A 24,400-nucleotide genomic window follows, 5' to 3' on the forward strand; every position below is an offset into this window, starting at 1 on the left:
GTTGGCAGCTGCCCACTTTACCCCATTCAGTTTTTTGCTTTTATAGGTTTCTACAACTTGATTCCAAGAACAATGAGTTTTTTTTAATTATTTTTTAGAAATCACACTAAACAAAAATTACAGAACTCATCTTGTAATCATCGTAGACCATTCAAAATGAAAAATTTAAGGCGAATAACAGGAAAAGGGTGAAAAGCCAAACAATAGGAAACACAAAATGCAACTTCACGAGCTATAGGGCACAGATATAGAAAAAAAACATTTTACGGATAAGAAAAGAGGAAAAGCTGGATAAATAAAAAAATAATAGAATGATAAAAATATACCATAACTAGGAGAATACACACCTATAAAAATGTGTATTTAAGAGAGAGTTTAAATATCTGCTGACTTGCTTTTTGTGAAGGACACAAAAACTTTATCTCTTCAGTTATTTGTGAATGTATTCATACTTATATCACTTTTGTCCCTCATAGATTTGAACAGTTTGGTCATTTATAAACATCATGTAAACCTTTTGCATAGCACCTGCTCGTTGTTTACGTTTGCTGCCATGGTGAACTCGTGTTTCAACAACTCAGAGGAGCCACAGACTGAAAATATAAACTCTGGATCTCACGTGTCCTCAACTTTCAGCTCCTGAACATGTCAAAGATGTCTGCCATAAAGAGAAGGTCGCTCCAAACTCTGGCTGAAACTCTGTTTGAACAAGTGCAAAACTGTGATTGTTTAAATTATCCTAAAGCTCCCAGTGGGACACTTAATTTATTTTTTCAGTATAAATAACAGTTTGCGTCAATATCAGTTCATTTCACTTTATTTTAACAGGGTAAGCCAGCCTGTATCAATATTGCTGTCCATGCAGTCATGATCAGTTAACTGGTTCATACAAATACTGACAAGACATGAGAATAAAACCAGTAGCTGCTTTTTGTGTACAGCTTTGTTTGTCATTTGTCTCGTATATGCACTGATGCTTTTACACCATAGAAGTTGAAGGAGTAACAATGAGTCTCTTTTAAATGTTCTTATGAATGTAAGTGTATTCAACTAAGAGGCCTTGGACAATGCCTATGAGAGATCCCGTCATTAGGAAAACATTTGGGCCAACGTCAACTTATAAAATTACGATAACAACCTATGATAGTACAGATGCAATCGGAAATATTCAACCCCCCAAAGATTTTAAGGATTAAAGTAGACAGAATCTTGTTCTTTGATCAAGATTCTGCTTCGGATGCCTTCTTTATGAGTTGAGTGATAAAGAAAATCAACACGGAAAATGCATGATGTAGTATTCGTGTGTAGCAGTATATTTTGTTAAGATAGCCATGTCACAATTATTCAACCCCTATATAATATTGTTGTTTTTAAAGCTGTCTGACAGTTTTTTTTGTCCTAAAGTTGAGTTGAAACATTATTAAGCCTTTGGGAACTCTATACTGATCCTTCATTTGCTTCAGCTGTGATGCATATATAAATCCCACCCATGAAGGTATTCAAGGTCAGTTGCAATCATGGGTAGGACAAAGGAGCTTACACAAAAGCTGAGAGAGGAGATTATTTCATCACACCTGAAACACCTTGGGTAGAAGAAGAATTCCCCAAAAAATTATATTCCAAGAGACACAATTGGGAACATTATAAGGAAGTTTACAACTGATGGAGCAGCTTCAAACCTGTCTGGCCATGGAAGAAAGCCCAGCATTTCATCGAGGACCCTCAGCAACTTAGTCAGAACAACTCAGATAAATCCCTGTGTGACTGCAAGACACCTTCAGGATGACCTGATGAAGGCTGGTACAAGTGCTGCAGTGGCAACTATAAGACGTGCACTGAATTATAAAGGACTTAATGGCCGGCTCCAAGACGCACTCAGCTCCTGACCACAAGCAACATCAAAAGTCGACTAGAATATGCCAGGAGGAATTTGGATAAGCCTACAGAGTTTTGGGTGACAGTTCTATGGACTGATGAAACCAAACTGGAACTGTTTGGACGTATGGAGCAGCGGTATGTCTGGCGTATGAAAGGACAGGCTTATGACCAGAAGAATACCATCCCCACAGTCCAGCATGGAGGTTGGTCAAAGATGATGTTGGGCTGTTTTTCTGCGGCAGGAACTAGCAATCTTTATTGTGTACATGGCATCATGGATTCACAGAAATACCAGGCCATTTTAAAGAGGAATGTGATTCCTTCTGTTGACAAATTGAACCTTGGTGATCATTGGACTTTCCAGCAAGACAATGATCCAAAGCAAAATCTCCAAGTCCACCAAAGCTTGGTTGAGAAAAAGATCCTGGAACGTCCTGGAGTTGCATTCAGAGTCACCAGATTCAAATTTGATTGAAAATCTTTGGTGGGATTTAAAGAAGGCAGTTGCAGCATGGAAGCCATCAAACATCACTGATCTAGAGGCTTTTGCACTTGAAAAATGGGCAAAGATTCCAATCGAGAGGTGTAGAAAGCTTGTCGGCACTTACCGAAAACATTTTTTAGAAGTTATAAAAGCTAGAGGATGCGCCACAAAGTACTGAAGCTGGGGGGTTGAATAATACTGCACATGCACATGTGTTGAAAGAGTTACATTTTTCATTTGAACTTCAAAGTTAAGTCAACTTCTGTTGTCAAAATAACTAAAATACGCATCAATAAATATCTTTTGTTGTTTGATGAGTTTTTTTTGTCATTTATTGTCATTATCTGTCATCCACATCACTATAATGTCTATTGAGGCGAGGGGGTTGAATATTTCTGATTGCAACTGTTAATAAAGGGTTTATATGCGATGGAAAAGTAAAATTGTGTGTCTCTCTTTGCTCTCTTGTAACACAAAAACACTGAACACCTATTTTCAGCCTAGAGAGAACATAACTATAAATGAGAGTGTGCCTGATCCTACTGTTATAAAAGCTTTGTTGCTTTAAGTATTTACATCTACTTTGGTACACTTTGTAGTAAATAAATGGCGACATGAGCAGTAGCATCTCTGGTCATCATTGCTATCACAGTTGTCTAAACAGTGTGGTGTCAAAGGCAGCTGCCTCTAAACATTGTTGTGGCAGTGGAAGTTGCCTCTAAACAGTGTTGCATCAAAGGAACTTTGACTTTACACATCAGTGGTAGTTTCTGTTGCCGCCCGAACTCCCTGTTTGAGTTTACGCTGCCACAATTTGCGTTTTCCCTTTCTGTTTCCAAACATGGCACATATATCTCTCTTGCAAAGAAAGGCGATCCATGCTCTAGCAGAAACACTGTCTAAACAAGTGAAGCACTGTGAGTACAAACATCTGTCTGATTAGCTCAGGGTAGGCTAAGCTAAGCTAGGCTAGGCTAAGCTAAGCTAAGCCGTGGTTTCCGTTAAACGCTGCTTTTGTGATTGTTTAAAATGACCCTGAGAACTGAGGCTAATTCTATCGATGGCAGTTGAAAAGTGATCCATTATTGTTTTGGTTGCAGTCAAAGAGACAGAGGTGGATGCTCTGATCGGACTGTACCATGAGCTGCTGGGGGAGTCAGCTGCTCAGGGCAGAGCAGTCACAGGTCTGGACAGGAACAGGTTCAGGATGTTGCTGTACCACATGTTCGGGATGACGGACGACATGATCATGGCCGGAGGTATTCTGTGTGATGCTATATATTTATATTTGTGCATTTGCTTGTGCCAGATTAATAGCTAATGCCTGAGATTACTTGAAATAACTAGATTTCTATAGTTCATGTTTTGAATATTGCTATTTATGATTGAAAACTTTACTCTTCAGTTTTCCTTTGATTGTTTGAAGACTTTTGCAAGTTTTCTGCTTTCATCCTAATAAAATTCTCAAGCTTTTGTTAGCTTAGCATTTAGAAATAACTGCTGCTGACCTCTCTCTATTTGACCTATAATATGTACCAAACTACTGAGATACTTCTTAGAGGATTTGGAAATGAATTTAAATGAATTTATGGACTGTGAAATAAAGCATTGCCTAAGATTCACTTATAACCTGCAGCACTTGGACGCCACTGCGCTAGTGACTGTTTGATGACCTGAGCATGTTCTGCATATCACTGATTATCTGTCCTGCAGTTTTCAGGACATTTGACAAAGACAACGACAAATTTGTGAATGAGAAAGAGTGGGTCGAGGGACTTTCCGTTTTCCTCCGAGGGACCTTGGATGAAAAAATTAAATGTAAGCTGTCAGACTCCCACACATGAAAATCCGTCTCAAGTTATTGTCCAGGTAATAACTCTCCTCTTTATGCAGACTGCTTCAATGTGTACGACTTGAACGGTGACGGCTACATATCAAGGGAGGAAATGTTTCATTTTCTGAAGGACAGCCTCCTCGGGCAGCCCTCAGAGGAGGACCCAGACGAGGGAGTCAAGGAACTGGTGGAGATGACACTCAAGAAGATGGTGAGGGGATAAGGTTACAGCTCTGACCCTATAACATCATGCTATATTGGTGTCATGTTTTGAGTTACCTCTACAGACGCCAACGCTCAAACCTCAAAACTAGCTTGAACTATTTTAAAGGACCACAAGTCATTTTATTCTCAGTTCTCTCATTTAACAGATTTGAAAGATGGCAGTGTGCACAGATGCAGATGCTGTAATCTCCCTGAAGTGGATTTGTTTTAGACCAGAGAGCTCCTTAGAAATTTGCACTTCCAGACTATTAACAAGCTTTTATCCAAGTGCCATTGCAATTATTCCATTTATTGCCAGTTTTTTTATTTATATATATTAGACCGTCATGTTTCTACTTTTCTATATATTATCTTGTATACCACTGGGACACGTAATTTCTTTGTAAACTGTAAAATGACCATAAAGTTATTTTTGTTTAACATTTTTTGTTTAACACTTTTTGTTTACCTACGACTGCATGCTGAAAAGGCTGCTGTGAAAAAACTCTTTTGTAATTTATTTTCCTATGGGCAGGACTATGACCACGATGGGCGGTTGTCATTTGACGACTTTAAGAAGGCAGTGAAGGACGAGAACCTGCTACTTGAAGCCTTTGGAACCTGCCTCCCTGACACCACAGTAAGAAGGAAATAAAAGATGATGAGCAATGTTATAAACGTAAATGTTTTAAGTCAGAAGCTCACAGTCTTACTTTCTGTTTCTCTTCCTTTCCAGAGTATTGAGAAATTCGAGCATCAAGTATTTCAGAAACAAGGGAAACCATAAAGAAATTATATTAATGTTGGATTTGACTTGACATTGGATTGACTTGACCCCTTCCCCCGGAGTCCCTGTGCCTTATCGCCCGCAGATCCAGGGCCGCAGCCGTGGCCACATCATCATGGATTGCTATTCATGGATCCTGGTCGGTGGATGTCTCACAATGTTAAAGCCCTATGAGAAAAATTGTGATTTGTGAATATGGGCTATATAAATAAAATTTGATTGATTCATCTTCAGAGGTATATTTTTTAATAAAAAACTATATCGCTGTTTGCATTGACATGACAAATGTTTCAATAAAAAACTGTTTCCACAAGGAACCGAGCTGGTGCGATATAATCCCATGACGTGGTTTCATCTTTTTCGTCACTGGGTTGACGTCAAGAACTGATTCCACCTGAGAAAGGTGACGTGGATTTCAACAGTTCTGAATCAGGAAATCTAGACTATGTTAAAGGAATAATGTCGTTTGAATCAGTTCAGATTATTGGTTACCTGTTTCATTGTGGTCCTGATGAGGCTGACTGTTGTGTTCAACAATTTATCCTCCATGTCCAGTTTAGGTGGTTCAGGAAGCTTTGGCCCAATCAAAGGCAAACTTTTCCCCAGAAGTATCAGTCTGTGTTTGGCTTGCAGCCTCTTGTATTTTGCGTTTCCTGCCCGTTAAAAATCTAAAATCGAAGGCAAAAAATATGAAACGGGTTAAAAGCAAAACAATAAGAAACAATTACAAGCAAGTTCAGGCAGCAATAGAGCAGAAATACAGAAAACATTTTACAGATTAGAAAAAATGAAAAATTTGATAAAATATAGCATAATAAAATTATAAAAATAGACCAGGACTAGGAGAAAGCACACCTATAAAACTTTGACTTTAAGAGAGTGTCTAAATGTACAAAATTACGATATAAGTAAAAATAAATGATAAAAAATACTATTTCTGTATTGTTCCAAATGTATTTATTTATCTCTACATGTACGTGTTGATGTATTCATACTTACATCACTTTTGTCCCTCATAGTTTGTAAGTGTGTGGTCATTTATCATCACACCGTTTTCTACGAATCACTATCGTAGCATAGCGCCTGCTCATTGGGTACGTTGCTGCCATGGTGACCTCGTGTGTCTACAACACAGCCTTCGGAGGAGCTGCAGACTTTAAATAAAATCTCTGGATCTCACGTGACCGCAACTTTCAGCTCCTGAACATGTCACAGATGACGGCTATGAAGAGGAAGTCGCTCCACACTCTGGCAGAAACTCTGTCTAAACAAGTGCAGCACTGTGAGTACAAACATCCGTCCAATCAACTAACTAACCAGGCCGAGCTGAGCTACAGTTTCCGCTACACGCTGCTACTGTGATTGTTTAAATGAGCCCGAGATCTAAAGCTAGTGCTCTCGATGGCAGGTGAATATTGATCCATTATTGTTTTGGTTGCAGTCAGTAAAACGGAGGTGGAGGGTCTGATCGGACTGTACCATGAGCTGCTGGGGGAGTCAGCTGCTCAGGGCAGAGCAGTCACAGGTCTGGACAGAAGCAGGTTCAGGACTTTACTGTACAACATGTTCGGGATGACGGACGACATGCTCATGGACGGAGGTATTCTGTGTGATACTATATATTTATATTTGTGCATGTGCTTGTGCCAGATAAATACCTAATACCTGTCTTTCCTTGAAATAACCAGATTTTTATAGTTTGTTTTTAGTTCATCAACATATTTTATCTTAAGTCTCTTCTTAAAATTTATTTTTGATCAAAGTTTTTACAAATGCTTGACAACGGATCTTATTTCCGCTGACCAGTCTTATTATTGTAAACTCTGCTCTTCAGTTTTCCTTTGATTGTTTGAAGGCTTTTGCATGCTCAAGTTTTCTGCTTTCATCCTAATAAAATGATCAAGCTTTTGTTAGCTTAGCATTTAGAAATAACTGCTGCTGACCTCTCTCTATTTGACCTATAATATGTACCAAACCACTGAGATACTTCTTAGAGGATTTAGAAATGACTTAAAATGAATTTATGGACTGTGAAATAAAGTGTTGCCCAGGATTCACTTATAACCTGCAGCACTTGGACGCCACTGCGCTAGTGTCTGTTCGATGACCTGAGCATGTTCTGCATATCACTGATTATCTGTCCTGCAGTCTTCAGGACATTTGACAAAGACAACGACAGCTTCGTGAATGAGAAAGAGTGGGTCGAGGGACTTTCCGTTTTCCTCCGAGGGACCTTGGAAGAAAGAATTAAATGTAAGCTGTCTGACCCACATATAAAAATCTGTCTCAAGTTATTGTCCAGGTAATAACTCTCCTCTTTATGCAGACTGCTTCAATGTGTACGACTTGAACAATGACAGCTACATATCAAGGGAGGAAATGTTTCAAATGCTGAAGGACAGCCTCATCAGGCAGCCCTCAGAGGAGGACCCAGACGAGGGAGTCAAGGAACTGGTGGAGATGACACTCAAGAAGATGGTGAGGGGAAACGGTTACAGGTCTGACCCTATGACATCATGTCATATTGGTGTAATGTGTTAAGTTACTTCTGTAGACCACAACAACTCAGACCTAGCTTGAAATATACATTTTTTATTTGATTTATTTTTTCCTATGGGCAGGACTATGACCACGATGGGCGGTTGTCATTTGACGACTTTAAGAAGGCAGTGAAGGACGAGAACCTGCTACTTGAAGCTTTTGGAACCTGCCTCCCTGACACCACAGTAAGAAAGAATAAAAGGATGATGAGAAATGTATTTTAAGTGGGAAGTTCTTAATCGTATCATCTGTTTCTCTTCCTTTCCAGAATATTGAGAAATTCGAGCAGCAAGTATTTCAGAAACAAGTGAAACCATGAAGAAATTATATTCATGTTGGATTTTTAATAAAAAACTATATCGCTGTTTGCATTGACATGAAATTTGTATAAATAAAAAACAGTTGCCACAAGGAACCGAGCTGGTACAATCAAATCCGACGACGTGGTTTCATCTTTTTCTTCACTGGTTTGATGTCAGGAACTGATTCCACCTGAAAAAGATGAGAGGAATTTTTAACTGGTGTGAATCAGGAAATCTAGACTTTGTTGAAGGAGTACTGTCGTTTGGATCAGTTCAGATTATAGGTTACCTGTTTCATTGTGGTCCTGATGAGGCTGACGGTTGTGTTCAACGATTCGTCCTCCATGTCCAGTTTAGGTGGTTCAGGAAGCTTTGGCCCAATCAAAGGCTCATTTTCCCCAGGAGCATCAGTCTGTGATTGGCTTGCAGCCTCTTGTATTTTGCGTTTCCTGTTCTCCAGGTTTGGGGTCCTCGGGACAAATCTGACTGCAGGAGCCTGTTTTGGAGTCAGTCTGCGATTTGTGCCTCTTTCTCTGTCTGAAGAGGTTTGACTGGAACTTAAACCCTGCGCCGGCTGCTGTCTCGTGTTGATTATGGCATTATGTAATGTCCCCATTTTATCTTCTGTTTGTCCCGTCCAATGTTGATTTTGATGTCCATAATAATGACTTTCCTGAGGAGGTAATGGCAGTAACTGAAAGCCTGAATAATGGCTAAACTTTGTATTCTCTCCTGTATTATCATTGTTCGGCCTTCGATCGTGTCTGGGGATGATCTTCTCTGATGTGGTGGCTGTACTTGATGTTGTGGGCTCCTCCTTTTCTGCCTCCTTCTGTTCCTTTTCTCTCACTTCAAATAAGAGGGAAAAAAAGACAAGGATAATATTGAGGTTTCAATTAAAACTGGTAATTGGTCAAATAGAGAGGGAACATTTGAAATGCACCAGTGTATTGAAAGATAAATAAATTAATACAAGTTATTTTTCTAAATTATCTTGTATTCATTTATTTGCATTATTATTCAGTAAGTCCATAATTGATTTTGAAGTTTACCTCTATTCTGAGCAGCCCTTGTTATATATCTCCTTCGGTCCTGCAGTTTAAACCTGGTGTCCTCCACACTCTCATATTCTGGGACGTAGCAAACATGGAGCAAACCACCATAGAAACTCTTCTCATCCATGTGTCGTTTTGCTGCTCTGAAAAATTAAAAAAGATTATTGGAACAAAAATAAATTGCAGTTGTATTCCACTTTGCCAGTACAGTATACTGATAAAAGGGTTGAGTCGGATCGTGAACCTGGCACTGGTGAGTTTCTGGAACTTGACCAGGTAGACCTCCGTGAACTCCTCAGCAGGGTACTCGTCCAGGGGCCTGTACTCCTCCACAGCTCCGTACAGGGCACATCGCTGGATCAGCTCCGGCATCACTCCGATGGCGGGGACTCCTTGGACCATCAGGTATCGGGACTCTAAATTGATGGTGTACACCTGATGATGGCACACAAGACAAGTTATCACACTATGCCATGTCCTCAAAACACTTGGCTGAGGTCTCTCTGTTTGCCCAGTAGAGCAACTGCTTTTATCATTTGGGAAATTCCACATTCACAAAAAGAGATGGAAAGACGTTCAACTATCAAGAGCTGCATCAATATGGCACCAAGAGGAAAGTATGGGTCACCATGAACGAGAGTGAGGTGTCACATCTCAAGTATTTAAACATATGGGTATATTTGATATGATCTTTGATTTAATCTGGATTTTTACAAACGACAGAGCACATAACCACAGTGTAGCTCGGGGGTCTATGATCTTGACACCCGGCGTTTTCCTTGCTGACATTTTCTCACCTTCACCGCTCTGTCGTTTCTTCCCTCTCTGTACTTTGGTCTGGAAATACAAACTTTTCTCTGTTCGTGATGTTTATAAACCTCCGGAGAGTCCCAACAGCCCGAACTGCTTCCTGATGATGCCGCCATGTTTATAAGAAACAAAGTTCCGTTCGGCACACTTCAAAATAAGAGCGCCTTCTCGGTCACCGACCCCTTGCCTTCAATGCGTACTGGCGTGAAATATCTTATTTTGAAAAGAAATGTTGCTCAGTGTCTTCTACTTTGGACTGGCAGGGCAGAGTCAGAGTTAGAGACATCGATCGAGCATGAACTTGTTGCACTTCTTACGTTAGCAGTGAAACCTGTCCGGCTGTCCCACAGCTGTTCAGGCGCTGCACACATCATGTTCAGTAACCAGGGCATTCAACCGGTAACTGTTGTGTTTAACAACTCAAAGAACTGCTTCCTGCACCTCCCACCGAGGCTGATATCCCACCTGTCCCTGAACGAGGTAGGTTAGCTCATAGCTATGCGCAGTGCTGTCAGTGTCCTCCAGGAAATATCAGTGGAAGTTGAGTCTGGGTTAAACAAACACTGCTCACGTAAACAATGTGTCAGCGACAGTAGTGTTTATGTGTGTATTTGTTTTTAAACGTACTTAAATTGACTGTCAATTACTTTCTAACAATCTAGTTAGTCATCTCTCACTGTCTGCGTTACAATATTATTATTATATATTTCTAAAGCATTAAATGTATTATATTGAGACGTTTCAGGCTCCATTATATTGACCCTGCGACCTGCGAACAACATGATTAAAGATAAACAAGTCTATATTAAAAAGGAATTAATTGAAAATTGAATGTCACATGAGTTTGTTATCATAATTATACTACGTGATATCTAATTTTATTTTAATACTTATTGGTATTATACTATTTGCAGTGTGGCTACATAATTCATGTTCACATATAAACCAACATATCAGTTAGATAAATGCATCTGCAAACATCTGGGGACAGATTAGATTATCAGCCAGTGATTTCATTCATGTACATGTGTGAGGCCAATATAAAAGCTATCGACTCATCAAAGATGCCAGTTGTGTGGTGTTTGTATTTTCACTATTGGTTTCCATTTTGATACAAATGTTTTTGGAGTAGTTCTCCTGCAGCCTCACTTGGTGGGGACAAAGCTCTGCATCAGACACAGGGCAGCAGGAGACCTGGTGGATGCCAATCCATTCTTGCATTCTGTTCTGTTCTGATCATCAGCATCTTTTTGAAACCCTATAATGAATCCGATCTTTCAGTACCGGTGTCTGATGTACTTTCAAAGAGCATTCATGAAGTAGCTCCCATGATATTTGTACAAACTGCCTATTTCTCTGTTTGGCTATTTGACAATAACATGGGGAATACTCCTGTCATATAGTTTAGGACAGCATTTCACAGTAATAAAACCTGCATAGCTTTGTCATTGATTGTTTTTTAGACATTAGATTGTGCTACATCAAAAATGAAGATGTAGAATACAAATGTACTTTGTCTGTGTTGCAGAACCAAGCTTTGGAGTTGTCCTGGGACCATGGGTCACCCCTCTACCTCAGTTGGACACTAAACAGAACCCCCTCCAGCTATGACAGCCATGAAGTGGAGCTGTGTCGGCAACTAGGAGAAAAGTTTGGCCTGAAAGATGGAGAGCAGGTATTTCTCTGAAAAGATGAATTTGTTCTCCACTATGCCCCCCTAAATAAATAGTTATTTCGTTATTGCTACACATCCCGATTTTCTTTACTTTAAAGTAATTGTCAATTGGTGACTATGGACTTTGTGTTTATATTATCCGTTTGTGCGGTTTTTCTCAGGGCTTCCTGAAACCATGTCAGCAGGTCTCATCGGTGCATCAAGTATTTGTAGAGCCTCTATCGTCAGATGACTGGGAGATCCTGGTGGGTTCATATTGTGATTTACAATAATGTGGAACCTTATGTTTTTATACAGGGTTGGGACCCTAAATCACTCTAAGGAGCACTTATGTAGCATTGCTTTTCTCTGTTTTACACCTCCAGGAGCTTCACAGTGCTGCACTGGAGCAGCAGCTGTTAGATCAGATCAGAGTGGTGTTCCAAGATGCTGTCTTTCCTGTGTGGGTGGACAGCCACACAGCCATCTACATCCGAATAGGTTAGAGTAAAAACAACTATTATCTTTTGTGAATTTATTTTCTTTGATTTATCCAAAATGTTGAAATTCATGACAAGAAACATTGGCTTTGATAAATGTATGAGCAAAAATATAACGTTTCATCTTTTGATAATCCTAAAATAACGCAGCTTAGGTTTTAGTGTGTACTGGTGACTTTGTAAAGAACTTGTTCAGCTCTGTCATGGTCATATCCATGAACAGCATTCATTAACACAATTTGATTTGCCTCTAAATTTCTGCAGCATCACTTTCGCCTTCTGTGCCCTATGGTCGCCTGGAGCAGTTCACAGAACTAGTTGTGTCTCCGAAGAGCCGTGCTGGAATTAGTGGCCTCAGTGGTTCTCCTTCGAGGAGCAGTGTGGAATCAAATTTTCAAATAGAGAACTCAGATCTCTATTCACCCTCCTCCAGACAGTCTTTAGAAAATAATGCTCTTGTCCCTCAAAGCCACCAGTGGGGTGGCATAGCTGACCTGAGGAGCCTCCTGCGCTATATGATTAAGGGAACTTGTGACCCGATTAAAGAGCCACCACCTGTCCCTAGCATCCCTTCTATCTTTACAGACTCTATCTACAGAGTATGTGGTGCACCTCCCGACTCCCTTTGTACCATAAGCCACGCTGCAACCAGTGTAATTCATTTATTTCCATCGCGGCACGGACTAAATGCTGGAGTCATTGGAGGTCAGTCTCTAGTGACCTACGGTCTGCTCTCCAAAGTTCCTGCCCCTAAAGAAACAAGGGCCAGAGTCAAGCAGGCCATGGAGAAAAAGAAGAACACACGAGATACCAAAGTTGATGCCTCTATGGAGGGGGTTGAGGACATGAAAGAAGAAGAGGTCATGGTGGTCAGGGTGGTGTACCATTGTGATGAGAAACTATATGGCAAACAAAGCAGTCTCAGAAAGGGAGAGATCCATCATGGAAGAGTATGGGTAAGTTTCAACTGCGTAACTGCTGGTTCCTTTCAAGCACCACTTATCAATGGCCCTTCTTACTTTGAAGTGGCTGCTGCCTTATACATTTTCATTACTTATATGTTTTTTTCAGATCCCACAGCCCTTGGCCGTCAGCCTGAATATCAGCCCACATTCAGTGGTTCGAATTAAGCCTGTAAAATCAAGTATCAAAGTGGCCTCCGCTATTCGTCTACAGCCTCTGACACCTCTGGTGAGTGCTGGAGTATTTATCTGCAGCTACATTTGGGTGTGAAATGTCAAGCAAGCACATATTTCATTTGTTCAAAGCTGCATAAAATGGAATCTTCCTCCTTCCCTATGTTTTGATGAACTCTGACATTTACCCCTCAGCCTGAGGAGGACGATGAGGCGATCCAGACAGCTTTCCTTGGTTGGCTGCACACTCAGAGTCATGAACCTTTAGCCTGTCTGACTGCACGGTCTGGCACCATCCTCCTACATGGAACTGATGGTGATTCATTTCTACTCTTCCTGTAAAAGCTTTTCAGATATGCATCTTCTAATTCCACAGACAAATCTGCACAATGTTTGTAATTACCTTCCCATAATATCAGACTAAAATCATAATGCACAGTTAAAAACTACAGTAAATTCAGCTGCAATAATTTGTCACTGTTCTCCCCCTTATTTCTCATTTATAGCAAAGTTAGAGTTCGCTTTAACTGTACTGAAACCAGAGGAAGCAAGCGATCCTCCTGACCAACTGTTTTTACTGGCACACACTCTCATTCAGAAGGAACACATACAGGTATTAACATGCACATGTTGTGTTCAGCACATCAATAGTCCAATGCAATGCAAGTTTTTCTTTGCATAATGCCACGTACCTGATGATTAAACAAAGTCTGGCGTTGTACACTGGATCACATTCAGGTACACAGAGAGTCAGTGACCATGCCAGCTGTGAGAGCTGAAACACCAAACCCGGCACTTCCCTCCCTCAGTGTCCTCGGGTAAGTCTGCATCTATTTCTGAGCCTGTGTATGATTTAAACAAGGACCTTCTCCAGGATTAGTTTCTCTTTACATCTTTCTCCAGTGGGATTGATGAGCTTAGTACGACTGGATTTGAGTTCATCTCCTGCTGCCTTCTGGGTAGTCCCCTTTCACGAGAGCTTGGTACCACTGGTCAGGGTCTCCAAGGAGGAGCTCTACTCATCACTGGTGCTAAGGTATTGCTTTAAATAACAATAATGAAAATATGTAAATACTGTTGCTGACAGCGCTACAGTGGATTACATTTTACAGAGTGAATTTAGGTCTAAAGGGAATTTAAAGAACTATATATCGTTATTTTGGCTCTCCTTACAGGGAAGTGGGAAGAGCACTCTTTCCCAAGCCCTCTGCAGAAAAGCTAGAGAAGATTTGGATGCCCATGTGGAGGTGGTGGACTGCAGAAAGCTACAAGGTCAATACTTTATGTAAACACTTGATAATGAAGATGATGTCTGTTTGATCCAAAAACATTATTTAAGAGGAGCCATCGTGAATTGACAAATATTCTGTTTTTAGGCAAAAGGGCAGAAAGTGTGAGACAGATGCTGCAGGACATTTTTGAGCAGGCCGAGTGGAAGCAGCCTTCAGTGGTTCTTCTTGATGACCTGGATCAAGTAACAGGGGCACCAACCTCACCAGAACACGAGCACGGCCCCGAGGCGCTGCTGCAACAGCACATCGCTCAGAGTAAACTATAAATCTTTCATTTGTATGTGTGTCTGGGGGATTTCTTTTCATACTGTATGATCACAAACTGTATTGATAAATATTCCTGGCCTTGATATGAATTCTTCTTGTCTCCTTGTGGCTGTAGGTCTGAAGGATGTGGTGGATGAGGTGGTGGTTCACTCCAGCCTGGTGTGTCTGATCATCACCAGCCAGAGTGAGCACTCTCTCCACCCCTCGCTGACCGAAGTGCACGGGTCCCACTTCATCCAGAGATTTGTAAACATCCAGCCACCAGACCAGGTTATTGCACACACACGTATGCACTCACAGACATAGACTGATAAATGCTCAAAAGTCAGACAGAACAGTTTGTGTGTTGTTGTTTTCAGGCACAGAGAGCAGAGATCCTGCGGCGTCTCATCCTCAGAAGGTCTGGCCTGTCCGAGGAGAACTTACAGATCCTTGACCTGGGGGCTGTTGCCAAGGAGACGGAGGGCTATGCACCTCAGGATTTGGCGCTGCTGCTAGAGCGAGCTGTCCATGCTAACACAGCACAAAGAGGACAAAGTGATCAGGGTAAGACACAAAAATCTATATATATCAAAGTCTTGTGTTGTCGTACTTAAGCAAAAGCTAGTTTCTTGTGCCACTTTCACATTATGTGTCATTGCTCTGCATTTCTCAGGTGTGTCTCTATCGTGGAGTGACTTTGCACAGGCTCTTAAAGGGTTCACGCCTCCCTCGCTGTGGGGGGCAGACCTCCACATCCCAAGTGGAACCGGGCTGGAGAGGGTGGGGGGGCTGAGAGAGGTGCGGCAGCAGCTCATGGACACAATACTGCTCCCCGCCAAGGTCAGTATCAGAGCAGCCGATCAAATCAGCCAGTCGAATGAATGGAAGAGTCACTTTATCAAACAGGTTAAAGAGAATTAATGAAATGAAATTGCAAAAGTTAATGTAATGACAATTTATTTTTCATTCTGCACCATAAATGTAACTGATGGTTTTCGATAAACAATTAAAAGCCTCAAAATTAATGAGAGTAGCAGCAGATAGGATGAAAATAAACACATTCATTTAAATTAACTGATGCTAATTTGTTTAGGTGATTTATTTATGTCATTATCATATTCAGATTACGTTAAATTTCAATTTATCAGTTTTATTTCTTCCTTTTACACAACAATAATTGTTTCAACAGTTTCTCTTTAGCAAATAAGGCAGAGTTTAGTCTTTATTAATGGGTTCCAAAAATAGAAGGATAATTTATTACCTAGTTTCAATTTAATTCTCCACTTTTCACATGAGCCACTGTAGTAAGCCCAGTTGGTATTTCTAGGAGTTGATTTGATCTATTTTAATATTTGATGCCGCCGCCCATCATGTTCTCTGTGAGTGTGAAATTAATTTATTTCTCTGTTTCGGGTTTGAAAGAGAGAAATAAATTAATTTCACAGTGGCTTCAAGTTAGTGATGAAAATGTCACGGTGTTGTTCACAGCACCCTGGGAAACAAATCCTGTTTAACCCTGATGCAAAGTATTATTAGGACCCGAGCACTGGCTATAGTTTATATTATTAAAGTTTCTGAGTTAACCATAGCCATTCTTTTAAATGTTTAATCATTTTAGGCGAGACACTGCAATTTTTATTTATAAGGCCCCTGTCTTACATAGAGGTAGTTTCAAGATGTCTTTTTTACATTGCAGTAGATGTTCAGATGTCGTTATTGCAGCTCAACAGAAAAAAATATCAAAGTAAAAATGTCAACATCATTGATTTATTGTACAATAAATGACTGAGTGTCTTTGATGTGTTACAGTATCCCATCCTCTTCTCCAATCTTCCTATCCGCCATTGCTCAGGAATATTGTTGTATGGAGCCCCTGGTACAGGGAAAACCCTGCTGGCCAGGGCTGTGGCCAAAGACAGTGGTATGAACTTCATCAGCATCAAGGTTAGCTGGACTTCACCTCAGACAGTCAAACAGGAGGCTTTTTTCTGTTGCAACACATATCTTCATTAACACAGGATATTTATGTCTCTGCAGGGACCTGAACTTCTGAGTAAGTACATCGGAGCCAGTGAGCAGGGAGTCCGGGATGTTTTCCAGAGGTTAGTGAGCGTTTACGCTTCTCCAAAAACCACACTGACCCTCTATTATAAATCCCATTGCCAGTTTTAATGAGCAACATCAAATATTTATAGTAATCATAAGCCCTGGTAACACCCATTCATAAAATTGGAATAATTTACTTCCCATCTTTCTAACTGCTGCTCATCCTGTCTGTTCCAGGGCACAAGCAGCCAAGCCGTGCATCCTGTTCTTCGATGAGTTTGACTCTTTAGCCCCCAGGAGGGGCCACGACAGCACAGGGGTAACTGACCGTGTGGTGAACCAGCTCCTCACCCAGCTGGATGGGGTGGAGGGACTGCAGGGTAAGCTAAGCTAACAACCCCCTTGCTCCAGCTTCATATTTAACACGCACATATGAGAGTGGTAAAGAAATGAAACTATTCCTTCAAATCAAATAAATGGAATTCTTTAATGTTTGTTTTTGTAGGTGTGTACGTGCTTGCAGCCTCCAGCCGCCCAGATCTGATCGACCCAGCCGTGCTGAGACCTGGACGACTGGACAAGTCCCTCTACTGCCCCCCTCCTGACCTGGTCTGTTGCATTAGAATGATGACTAGCAACACCGCTGCACCATTAAACTCAGTTCATGGGCAGATCATCCAGCTTTTACTAATCCAGCTATTGACAAACTCCTCCCCTCTTGTGTTGTATCACCAGGAGTCTCGTGTGGAGATCCTCAGGGCTCTGAGTAGTGGTGTTCCCCTGGCTGCTGATGTGGACCTGGAGCAGCTGGCAGCCCTGACAGAGCGGTTCACAGGTGCAGACCTGAAGGCCCTGCTCTACAACGCACAGCTGGAGGCCATCCACAACAGCCTGGGCACCAGCACACCGAATGTAATTTTCATTATGCCGCGACTGAGGAGTTTATAGTGTTGCGTTGCCTTGGGCCACAGTAAAACATGAAGGCAGGAAACCGTTGGCTAGTCCGATTTCAAATTGTTTATGATTCAGTTGAAGCAGCCCAGCAGGTTGTTGTCCCTCGAGGCTAATTAAACAACGAGTTTTGTATGCAACTCAGCGCATGTCAGTTGCTCTACTTATCACTCCATTCTTAGTTTAGAGTATAAGTCAAATTATTCCCAGATGTGCTGCCATGGATGTGATTAAATTACTTAAACAAACTAAGGCTGTCAGTATCTTGAACTGTAGAAACACAGTGAAGCTATGTCTCTCATTCATATGTGTTTGGAGACTACACAAGCTTGTGTACTAGTGTATCTAAACTCAAACCCTCTTTGTCTGTGTGACAATCAGGAGCTGACCTGCGGCTCAGACAGCGACATGAGTCTGTCCTCCATGATCTTCCCAAACAACATCAGCGGCTCAGAGGATTCGGTCGGGGAGGGAGACCCAACCACAGGGTTGGACCAGTCCATGGTTCTGCTGGAGCCCGATGAGCTCCAAGTAGAAAACGAACACCATCGTAGAAACATCTGGAGACTCTACTTTGGAAGCTCCGACGAGTCCGAGTTGGGGAATTCACCGATTTCAGGACTGGTGAGCAGTGCGGTCAAGATACATACAGCAGTACATGAGAAAGTAGAAACGGACAAAACAATCCATTCTCACTTTACAAAAAGTAATCTATGCATTAAATCTCCCTACAAGACAATAATAAAATATCATAGACTTCTGTTATTTGAGTTTTCCCCGTTAAAGCTCTCTTCCTGAGATAAAGATGAGAAGGTCACGATCAGTCCATGTCTGTTTATTATATAGTATTAAGAACTCGAAATGCTAGCTGGCTCTTAATGGTGTAATGGTGAAAAAACAGCATGTTACTTATTCTAAACTCACCTACACTCGTGATAGTTTTGTTAAGATATTACAACTGTTCATGTTGTCAGATAAGATTGTCTCAATAAAGAGGTGGAATCAGAAGATCATTATTCAGGAGTTGCCAAAACATTTGTGAGATTTCTAACATCCTTCCTGATAGATTTGGTCTGTAAATACTCAGTGACCCCTCTCATCCAGATAGTGCACTTTATTCATCTTGAGGAAAAAGTTTAGACCCCGAGTATCTGCTCGTTTTAGCTCATATCCTGAAGTTGCCTTAACTCTGCAGCATCAGGTCAGCCCTTGAACTTTAATGAGCTGTCACACTTGTGGGTTGGCACTAATGTGTTTTGAAATGCTTACTCTGATTCTTAATTTATTTGGTCAGATTAGTTCCAAAGTTGACACTGTTGTGTATTTGTATTGTATCATTATCTTGCTGGGATACCACCAGGACAAGTTCAAATCAATGTTCCATTGAAATTGCAATAAATTACTGAACCTTGAATAAGTAATATCCTGAACATTCTGCAGCAAATTCCTGTGGGTAAATCTTGATTTAGCAAAGGATGATTATAAACAAGGTTTTTTATTTCAACCACAATATTTAAAAATATTGCAGAAGTGCTGCAAGCCAAACCCAAATTGTTATAACTGAACTGTTAAAAACATCTGTGATGCGATGTTGCTGTGAAGTAGAGAGAATTTACAAATTTTGTTTTGCTGTGACATTGATGTATATTCACATAGACATGTACAGTGTCTGCCCACATTAGTGTTGTATTCATGTTGTCCCAAATGCAGTGATGCCATTCAGTGTTTTAGAAAACACTCTTTCCTCACATAACTTTTGTGCCTGTCCATTTTCCCTCTCCTGCCTCTCTTGACAGAACTCCCAGTTCGTCTCTGGCTCCAGCTCCGTGACCCAGGACTGTATCGGGGCATCAGCTCGTGACCCCAGCGGCTCTCTCCCTCCCGCCTACACGTCCTCCCTCCAGAGGGGATACGAAGAGCTGGGCCCGGAGCAGTTGGAGCGCCTACAACAAGACGTCAACAGCATCAAGAACAACTACAGGAAAGCCAATGTAAGTGACGGACAGGACAGGAAGATGATAAATCCTCTTAATTCCTATACGGCTCCACTCAATACTATAGTCTTTAATACCAAGTGTCATTTTATTATCCAGTTTGAATTACCTTTCTATTTCTTTTGACATTAATTTAATTTTATTAGTAGTTTATACGATTCTATACTCTTCTATTTGTGGCAACCAAGAGTTGTTAAACTGCTTATTTATGATGCTGTGTGCATGAATACTCTTGAGTGTTGCATTTGTGTGTGTCTGTGAAGGAGGAGTATCCCCGGGTCCCTTCAGCCTCCACCCAGCCGGGCCTGTTGCTGTGTCTGGCTCACATGACCTCCGCCCTGGCTGCGACCAGACCGTCTCTCAGCAAGACCGACTGGAACAGATACACAAAACTGTGAGTAGCACGACACCAGAGACAATCACACTGATGTTGACAGATGATGAAACCATAGTAACCGAGACAGTTTTATCTCTACACAAAGTAAAGAAATCATTTTACAGTTGGCCATTTCTTTTGGTCAAAAAATTAAATGTAGTTTAAAAACTGTAGCCAAGACAGAGCAAGATGAATATTAATCAGTAATACTAGTCTTGCCACTATATTCAGGATGTTTTATGAAGTCAAATGACCCTGTATTTTGAGAATTCATTAGAATTGGAGAGCTGGAGTAGAGGAATTGCCTTTTTAACTATTTATAGCTGCTGACTCATCTCCTGTGTCAAATTAATGAATAGATAACCGTTTAATGCTGAAAAAAAACAAAACAAACACTACAGGTCATTCCTTGTGATCCATCAGTGGAAGTTAGTTGATAGTGTTTTATGATTGTTTTAGATTTTAAATTATCTAAAGAAAATTTTAATAAATTATTCTTTCTTTCTTTTTGAAGGTATGAAAGCTTCGGCGGTTCAGGAGAGGGGAAATCTCTTCCCTCCGTCACATTTAAACCCGGACAACGTGTAACTTTAGCTTGAACAAACAAATTAATTTGACTCACTTAATTCCTTATTCATTTTTTAATTAAAGTAGAGTTGAGCAGTTTCAGGGCTTTAAAGACAATGTTATTTAAAATAATTAATATATGTATGTTTTCTACTTGAATGAGACATTTAATTGTAGTTGAATGTAATTATTGTACATATGTATGATGGCATTATTAAATACAGAGTTTTTGACACTGCAGATGTTGCTGTTATTATTGTGTGAAGTGATTGTTTTTATTATTTTCTGTTTACTGTGTCGCCCTCTGCTGGTTATAACATATTTTTTACACTTGTTTACTCAATAGTTCTTGTTTAAACTTTTTAGTGAGTTTAAGTAATGATTTTATGTCACACAAATATTTTGCTAATCAAGATTAGAATTGTATCATGTGGATAATTAAAGGCACTGGTTACAGATTGGTTGAGTTATGATAGGAATTATATAATATCACCAAACTTCAGTAACTAATGAGAATGATTCATATGTAAGTTAACTCTCTAGGTGTAACATTACAGGAGAGTCGGGGGGAAAAGCAAAAGCAGCAAAGCCGTAACAAACTGCTTACATCCACAGATAACAGTTCCCTAAATAGTTTTTTTTTTCATCAAAACCCATTAATCTAAAAACAAATGCGCAGGGCAAACATCACGTCCTTGGCGGTTTTAATAATAACTAATAGGCAAATATCCAAAGTAAAGATATTTCAAACACAGAGTAACGAGAGGGTCTTCATCTATTTAACCAGCTTCACTGTGAAATTAGGGAGGATGTGCTGGAAGTATTGAGATGAAGTGCAGTCATGGTGATGGTAAAGAAAGAAATTCATTCTAATCTTCCTGTATTAAAACCCCTGGGGTTATTAGCGAGTGTGCTAAATGCAATAACTGGACAGATACTTTCTCCTTCACACGCGGTGATTTAAAGTTGAATTTAGTAAACAAGGCACAAACCACTGTCTGAAATAGTCACAGTCGCTGGGCACATGAGTTGTGGTTACGGCACAGGAAGCTGAATAACAATTAGCAGCACTTGTCAGCAGTGTGAGGTCCAGGAAATAGCAGATTAATGTCAGAAAGTGTTTTTTTTATTCTGTGAAGCTTTGACTTTCCCTTTCTGACTGGTTTCAAACATTTGGAGCTGAAACTTTCTGCAGGTTTTGTCACTTCTCCACTGAAGGCTCCCAGGGCACGCACAACATCTGAGAGTCTTACCTGAGATGGCGACAGTCGTCTTCATCCCAGTCCCTTCCATGGCAGTGTGTCGTCTTGACAATATTTGCCTATTTGAAGCACTATGCCAGCTGTCATCCTACACACAATGGCAGCGGCAGGTTCTGCAGATGGTAAATATAGACAGAGCTGCATTTGGCTCGCCTTTAAGTCCTGTGTCAATCCCACACACTGTGGCTTGGAAGAAAAACGTTCCAAGGGGAGACTTTTTCTCTCGCTCTCTCACTTTCTCCTGCAGACCTGTGCAGGATTAGACAAGGAAATGAGGAGGAGAAGAGAATCAAAACCTGACAGGAACCCATTAGAAATTTGTGCAGATCTAAATAAATATCTGGAGCTGGTGAATTAAGGCGAGGTTTGAAAAGGGGACTGCTTGGCCTTGGAGGTCTCTGTCTACTGAGTGGCCTTCTTCATTCGGTGTATCTTTGCATGGGGCCGGCTATAAGGGAAATCCAACAGATTCAACTTGTGCATCAGTGCATCATTATCTATTGTTCGTTTCCCCCCCATGTCTTCTCTGTCACAGCCCGACACTGTCAAACATGGTGACAATCTAAAAAAGGAAGCAAACCTCCAGGTCCAAAAAAGAGACACCTGAGGTAAATACTCAGCTCATTTGTTGTCACATCAAAAGTGTCCCCTCTTCTTCTTCTTCATCACACTCTCCTCAAACCTCAGTGGTGCTCCAGCCCTTCAAAGCCACACTGAGTGATCCCAGTTTACAGCAAAGCACCCGTCCATTTCACGACATCAAGAGGCGCCATCCTTCACCAGACTGAGATCCCGGGCGACGCAGCGCAGAACAAGAGACTTTAAACATGAAGTGTTTACTTGCTGTGAGGGCTTTTCACCGGAATAGAACAAAAGATTATGATGTGTGCGTGTTCGAGTAGGGAACAGAAGGAAAGATGGGGGTGTTTAGGGGATGTAAAGAGAACATCAGAAACAGGAAACGTCTAGGTGGGGTTTGAATAAAAGGTACATGTTAAAGAAACAAGTGAAAGGCAGAGATGACAGGTGACCGCGGGACGGTTTTCGTTCTGTTAGGTTTTGTTTCTTCTTGACAGATGTGCTTCCTGACTCTAAAGCAGCTAAGAAATACTGACACCATTATTATTTATTCTAACTAGTTCTGGAAGAGGAATTTTACAGGTTTGCAGAGTTTTACCACAATGAACTTTTTTGACATCATATTCGAAAACTTTGATGAGGAGAGAATTTGTATTATTTATTGTGCCAGGGGACTTTGGTCACCTAGTTAAAGATTTAAGAAAATAGAAATGTACCTGCAAAACCAGTGAGATGGCTGAAAGCTCCAGAAAACTAAAAGACTAAAACAATTCTGGTCCTCAGAATATTTATATTTTCCAGTCATGCAGAGTGAATGCACCTCGAGAGATGATTCATCCTGCAGCCTATTAGAAATGCCTTTGTGCTGCCACACCTGTGTAATGCCTGTAAACCCTGTCTGTGAACACCTCTTCAATCAATCACCACACAACCTCCACTTTCAGATTGAGATCACTGGGATTAAAGGCGACTGCTGGGGTGAACATACAAATCTATTTCAGAGTCGTTTCCACAATGGTTTATCAGAGTCCCAGTTGCCCACTCTGGCATGACCATCTTTGTCTGGGTTAATGAAATCATCTCGCTCTGTTCATCCTGGCCCCGGGGCCTCAGGAGCCGCAGCTGGAGGAGCAGGAGCTGCATGGAAATGTACCAACTGCGAGGTTACTGTTACAGGGCAGTCCAGGCTTTTTGCAACTGTGACAATGTTAGTTTTATTCACAACAGCTGCAAGGCTCTATGACTGCTTTGCTCCAGACTAAAGTCTTTCTAGATGAATGACAGTTTCAGACTCCCCAGATGATGAAACCTACTGAACTTGGTGACCCTCCGACTTTCCAGCTAGCATCCATGAAGTTTTTTGGTTTGTAGTGAATCGATTGACTGTCATTAAATTAGTTTCTACTATCCATGATGCCCAGCGAGTGAACCCTCAACCTTTTTTAGATTTATGACAATTTGGACATATTTGGTCAAATTGAATTATACTTCAATGATTACTGAACTGGAATAAAACAATGCTGTTAATTCGCTCTACAGCGTCATCATGAGATGACATTTTTCTTTGTTTAACTCTTTGTTTCAATTGTTACTGAGCCTCATGTCTTCCGCCCAGAGCGGCTGGTATAAATGTGCACTGTTGGTTTAACAAATATATTCATAGAATTACCAATTGAAATGTGGGAGAATAAATCCCATTAATATCCTCTACACCAGTTCCTACATCAAAATTACATGAGATATTTAATTTACATTTGCACGGTGCATACAAAGAAAGTAAATCTCACACCTACTGAATATTGAAAGAGCTGTTCCCAGCGTATTCTGTATTTAATCTGGATTGAAAAAGTTTCAAATATTTACACGTCTGTGGTCTATTTAGATTTAAACAGTTAATAA

General features: G+C 40.8%; 4 protein-coding genes across 4 annotated transcripts; 3 read left to right on the forward strand and 1 right to left on the reverse strand.

The window, feature by feature from the left end:
- Positions 1–3,440: 3,440 nt before the first annotated feature.
- Positions 3,441–5,512, forward strand: LOC133972729 (calaxin-like; the record flags this gene model as incomplete). The annotated part of the gene is made up of 5 exons (XM_062410307.1): positions 3,441–3,621; positions 4,076–4,180; positions 4,256–4,407; positions 4,936–5,040; positions 5,137–5,512. Coding segments are annotated over 5 exons (594 nt in total), but the record flags the coding sequence as incomplete, so codon positions are not given.
- An 845-nt stretch (positions 5,513–6,357) lies between these two features.
- On the forward strand, positions 6,358–8,074 carry LOC133972966 (calaxin-like). The gene is made up of 6 exons (XM_062410600.1): positions 6,358–6,469; positions 6,629–6,787; positions 7,336–7,440; positions 7,514–7,665; positions 7,809–7,913; positions 7,997–8,074. The coding sequence occupies exons 1-6, from the start codon at positions 6,394–6,396 to the stop codon at positions 8,045–8,047; spliced, it is 648 nt and encodes a 215-aa protein (XP_062266584.1). The 5' UTR covers positions 6,358–6,393; the 3' UTR covers positions 8,048–8,074.
- On the reverse strand, positions 7,764–10,039 carry rbm48 (RNA binding motif protein 48). The gene is made up of 5 exons (XM_062410599.1): positions 9,883–10,039; positions 9,330–9,520; positions 9,083–9,228; positions 8,320–8,879; positions 7,764–8,220 (listed from the first exon to the last, which is right to left on the reverse strand). Exons 1-5 carry the CDS (start codon positions 10,009–10,011, stop codon positions 8,158–8,160), a joined length of 1,089 nt encoding a protein of 362 aa, XP_062266583.1. The 5' UTR covers positions 10,012–10,039; the 3' UTR covers positions 7,764–8,157.
- A 137-nt stretch (positions 10,040–10,176) lies between these two features.
- pex1 (peroxisomal biogenesis factor 1) lies at positions 10,177–20,893 on the forward strand. The gene is made up of 24 exons (XM_062410189.1): positions 10,177–10,375; positions 11,424–11,570; positions 11,732–11,815; positions 11,936–12,050; positions 12,314–13,005; positions 13,121–13,240; positions 13,381–13,501; positions 13,692–13,798; positions 13,924–14,003; positions 14,089–14,221; positions 14,361–14,457; positions 14,562–14,732; positions 14,860–15,014; positions 15,104–15,290; positions 15,400–15,566; positions 16,536–16,670; positions 16,764–16,828; positions 17,010–17,152; positions 17,278–17,381; positions 17,508–17,684; positions 18,105–18,347; positions 19,520–19,714; positions 19,981–20,111; positions 20,608–20,893. Exons 1-24 carry the CDS (start codon positions 10,268–10,270, stop codon positions 20,690–20,692), a joined length of 3,762 nt encoding a protein of 1,253 aa, XP_062266173.1. The 5' UTR covers positions 10,177–10,267; the 3' UTR covers positions 20,693–20,893.
- Positions 20,894–24,400: the final 3,507 nt, after the last annotated feature.

Source organism: Platichthys flesus, chromosome 17 (genome assembly GCF_949316205.1).
Source record: "Platichthys flesus chromosome 17, fPlaFle2.1, whole genome shotgun sequence".
NCBI lineage: Eukaryota > Metazoa > Chordata > Actinopteri > Pleuronectiformes > Pleuronectidae > Platichthys > Platichthys flesus.

Excerpts from the sequence above, each read along its gene's own strand:
- LOC133972966 (XM_062410600.1), top strand. The coding sequence starts at position 6,394 with ATGTCACAGATGACGGCTATGAAGAGGAAGTCGCTCCACACTCTGGCA. Across the intron at positions 7,441-7,513 it reads CTTGGAAGAAAGAATTAAAT|ACTGCTTCAATGTGTACGAC; the intron begins GTAAGCTGTCTG and ends CTCTTTATGCAG. Across the intron at positions 7,666-7,808 it reads AGATGACACTCAAGAAGATG|GACTATGACCACGATGGGCG; the intron begins GTGAGGGGAAAC and ends TCCTATGGGCAG.
- rbm48 (XM_062410599.1), bottom strand. The coding sequence starts at position 10,011 with ATGGCGGCATCATCAGGAAGCAGTTCGGGCTGTTGGGACTCTCCGGAG. Across the intron at positions 9,521-9,882 it reads GAAACGACAGAGCGGTGAAG|GTGTACACCATCAATTTAGA; the intron begins GTGAGAAAATGT and ends TGCCATCATCAG. Across the intron at positions 9,229-9,329 it reads CAGAAACTCACCAGTGCCAG|AGCAGCAAAACGACACATGG; the intron begins GTTCACGATCCG and ends TTAATTTTTCAG.
- pex1 (XM_062410189.1), top strand. The coding sequence starts at position 10,268 with ATGTTCAGTAACCAGGGCATTCAACCGGTAACTGTTGTGTTTAACAAC. Across the intron at positions 17,382-17,507 it reads ACTGCCCCCCTCCTGACCTG|GAGTCTCGTGTGGAGATCCT; the intron begins GTCTGTTGCATT and ends TTGTATCACCAG. Across the intron at positions 18,348-19,519 it reads ATTCACCGATTTCAGGACTG|AACTCCCAGTTCGTCTCTGG; the intron begins GTGAGCAGTGCG and ends CTCTCTTGACAG.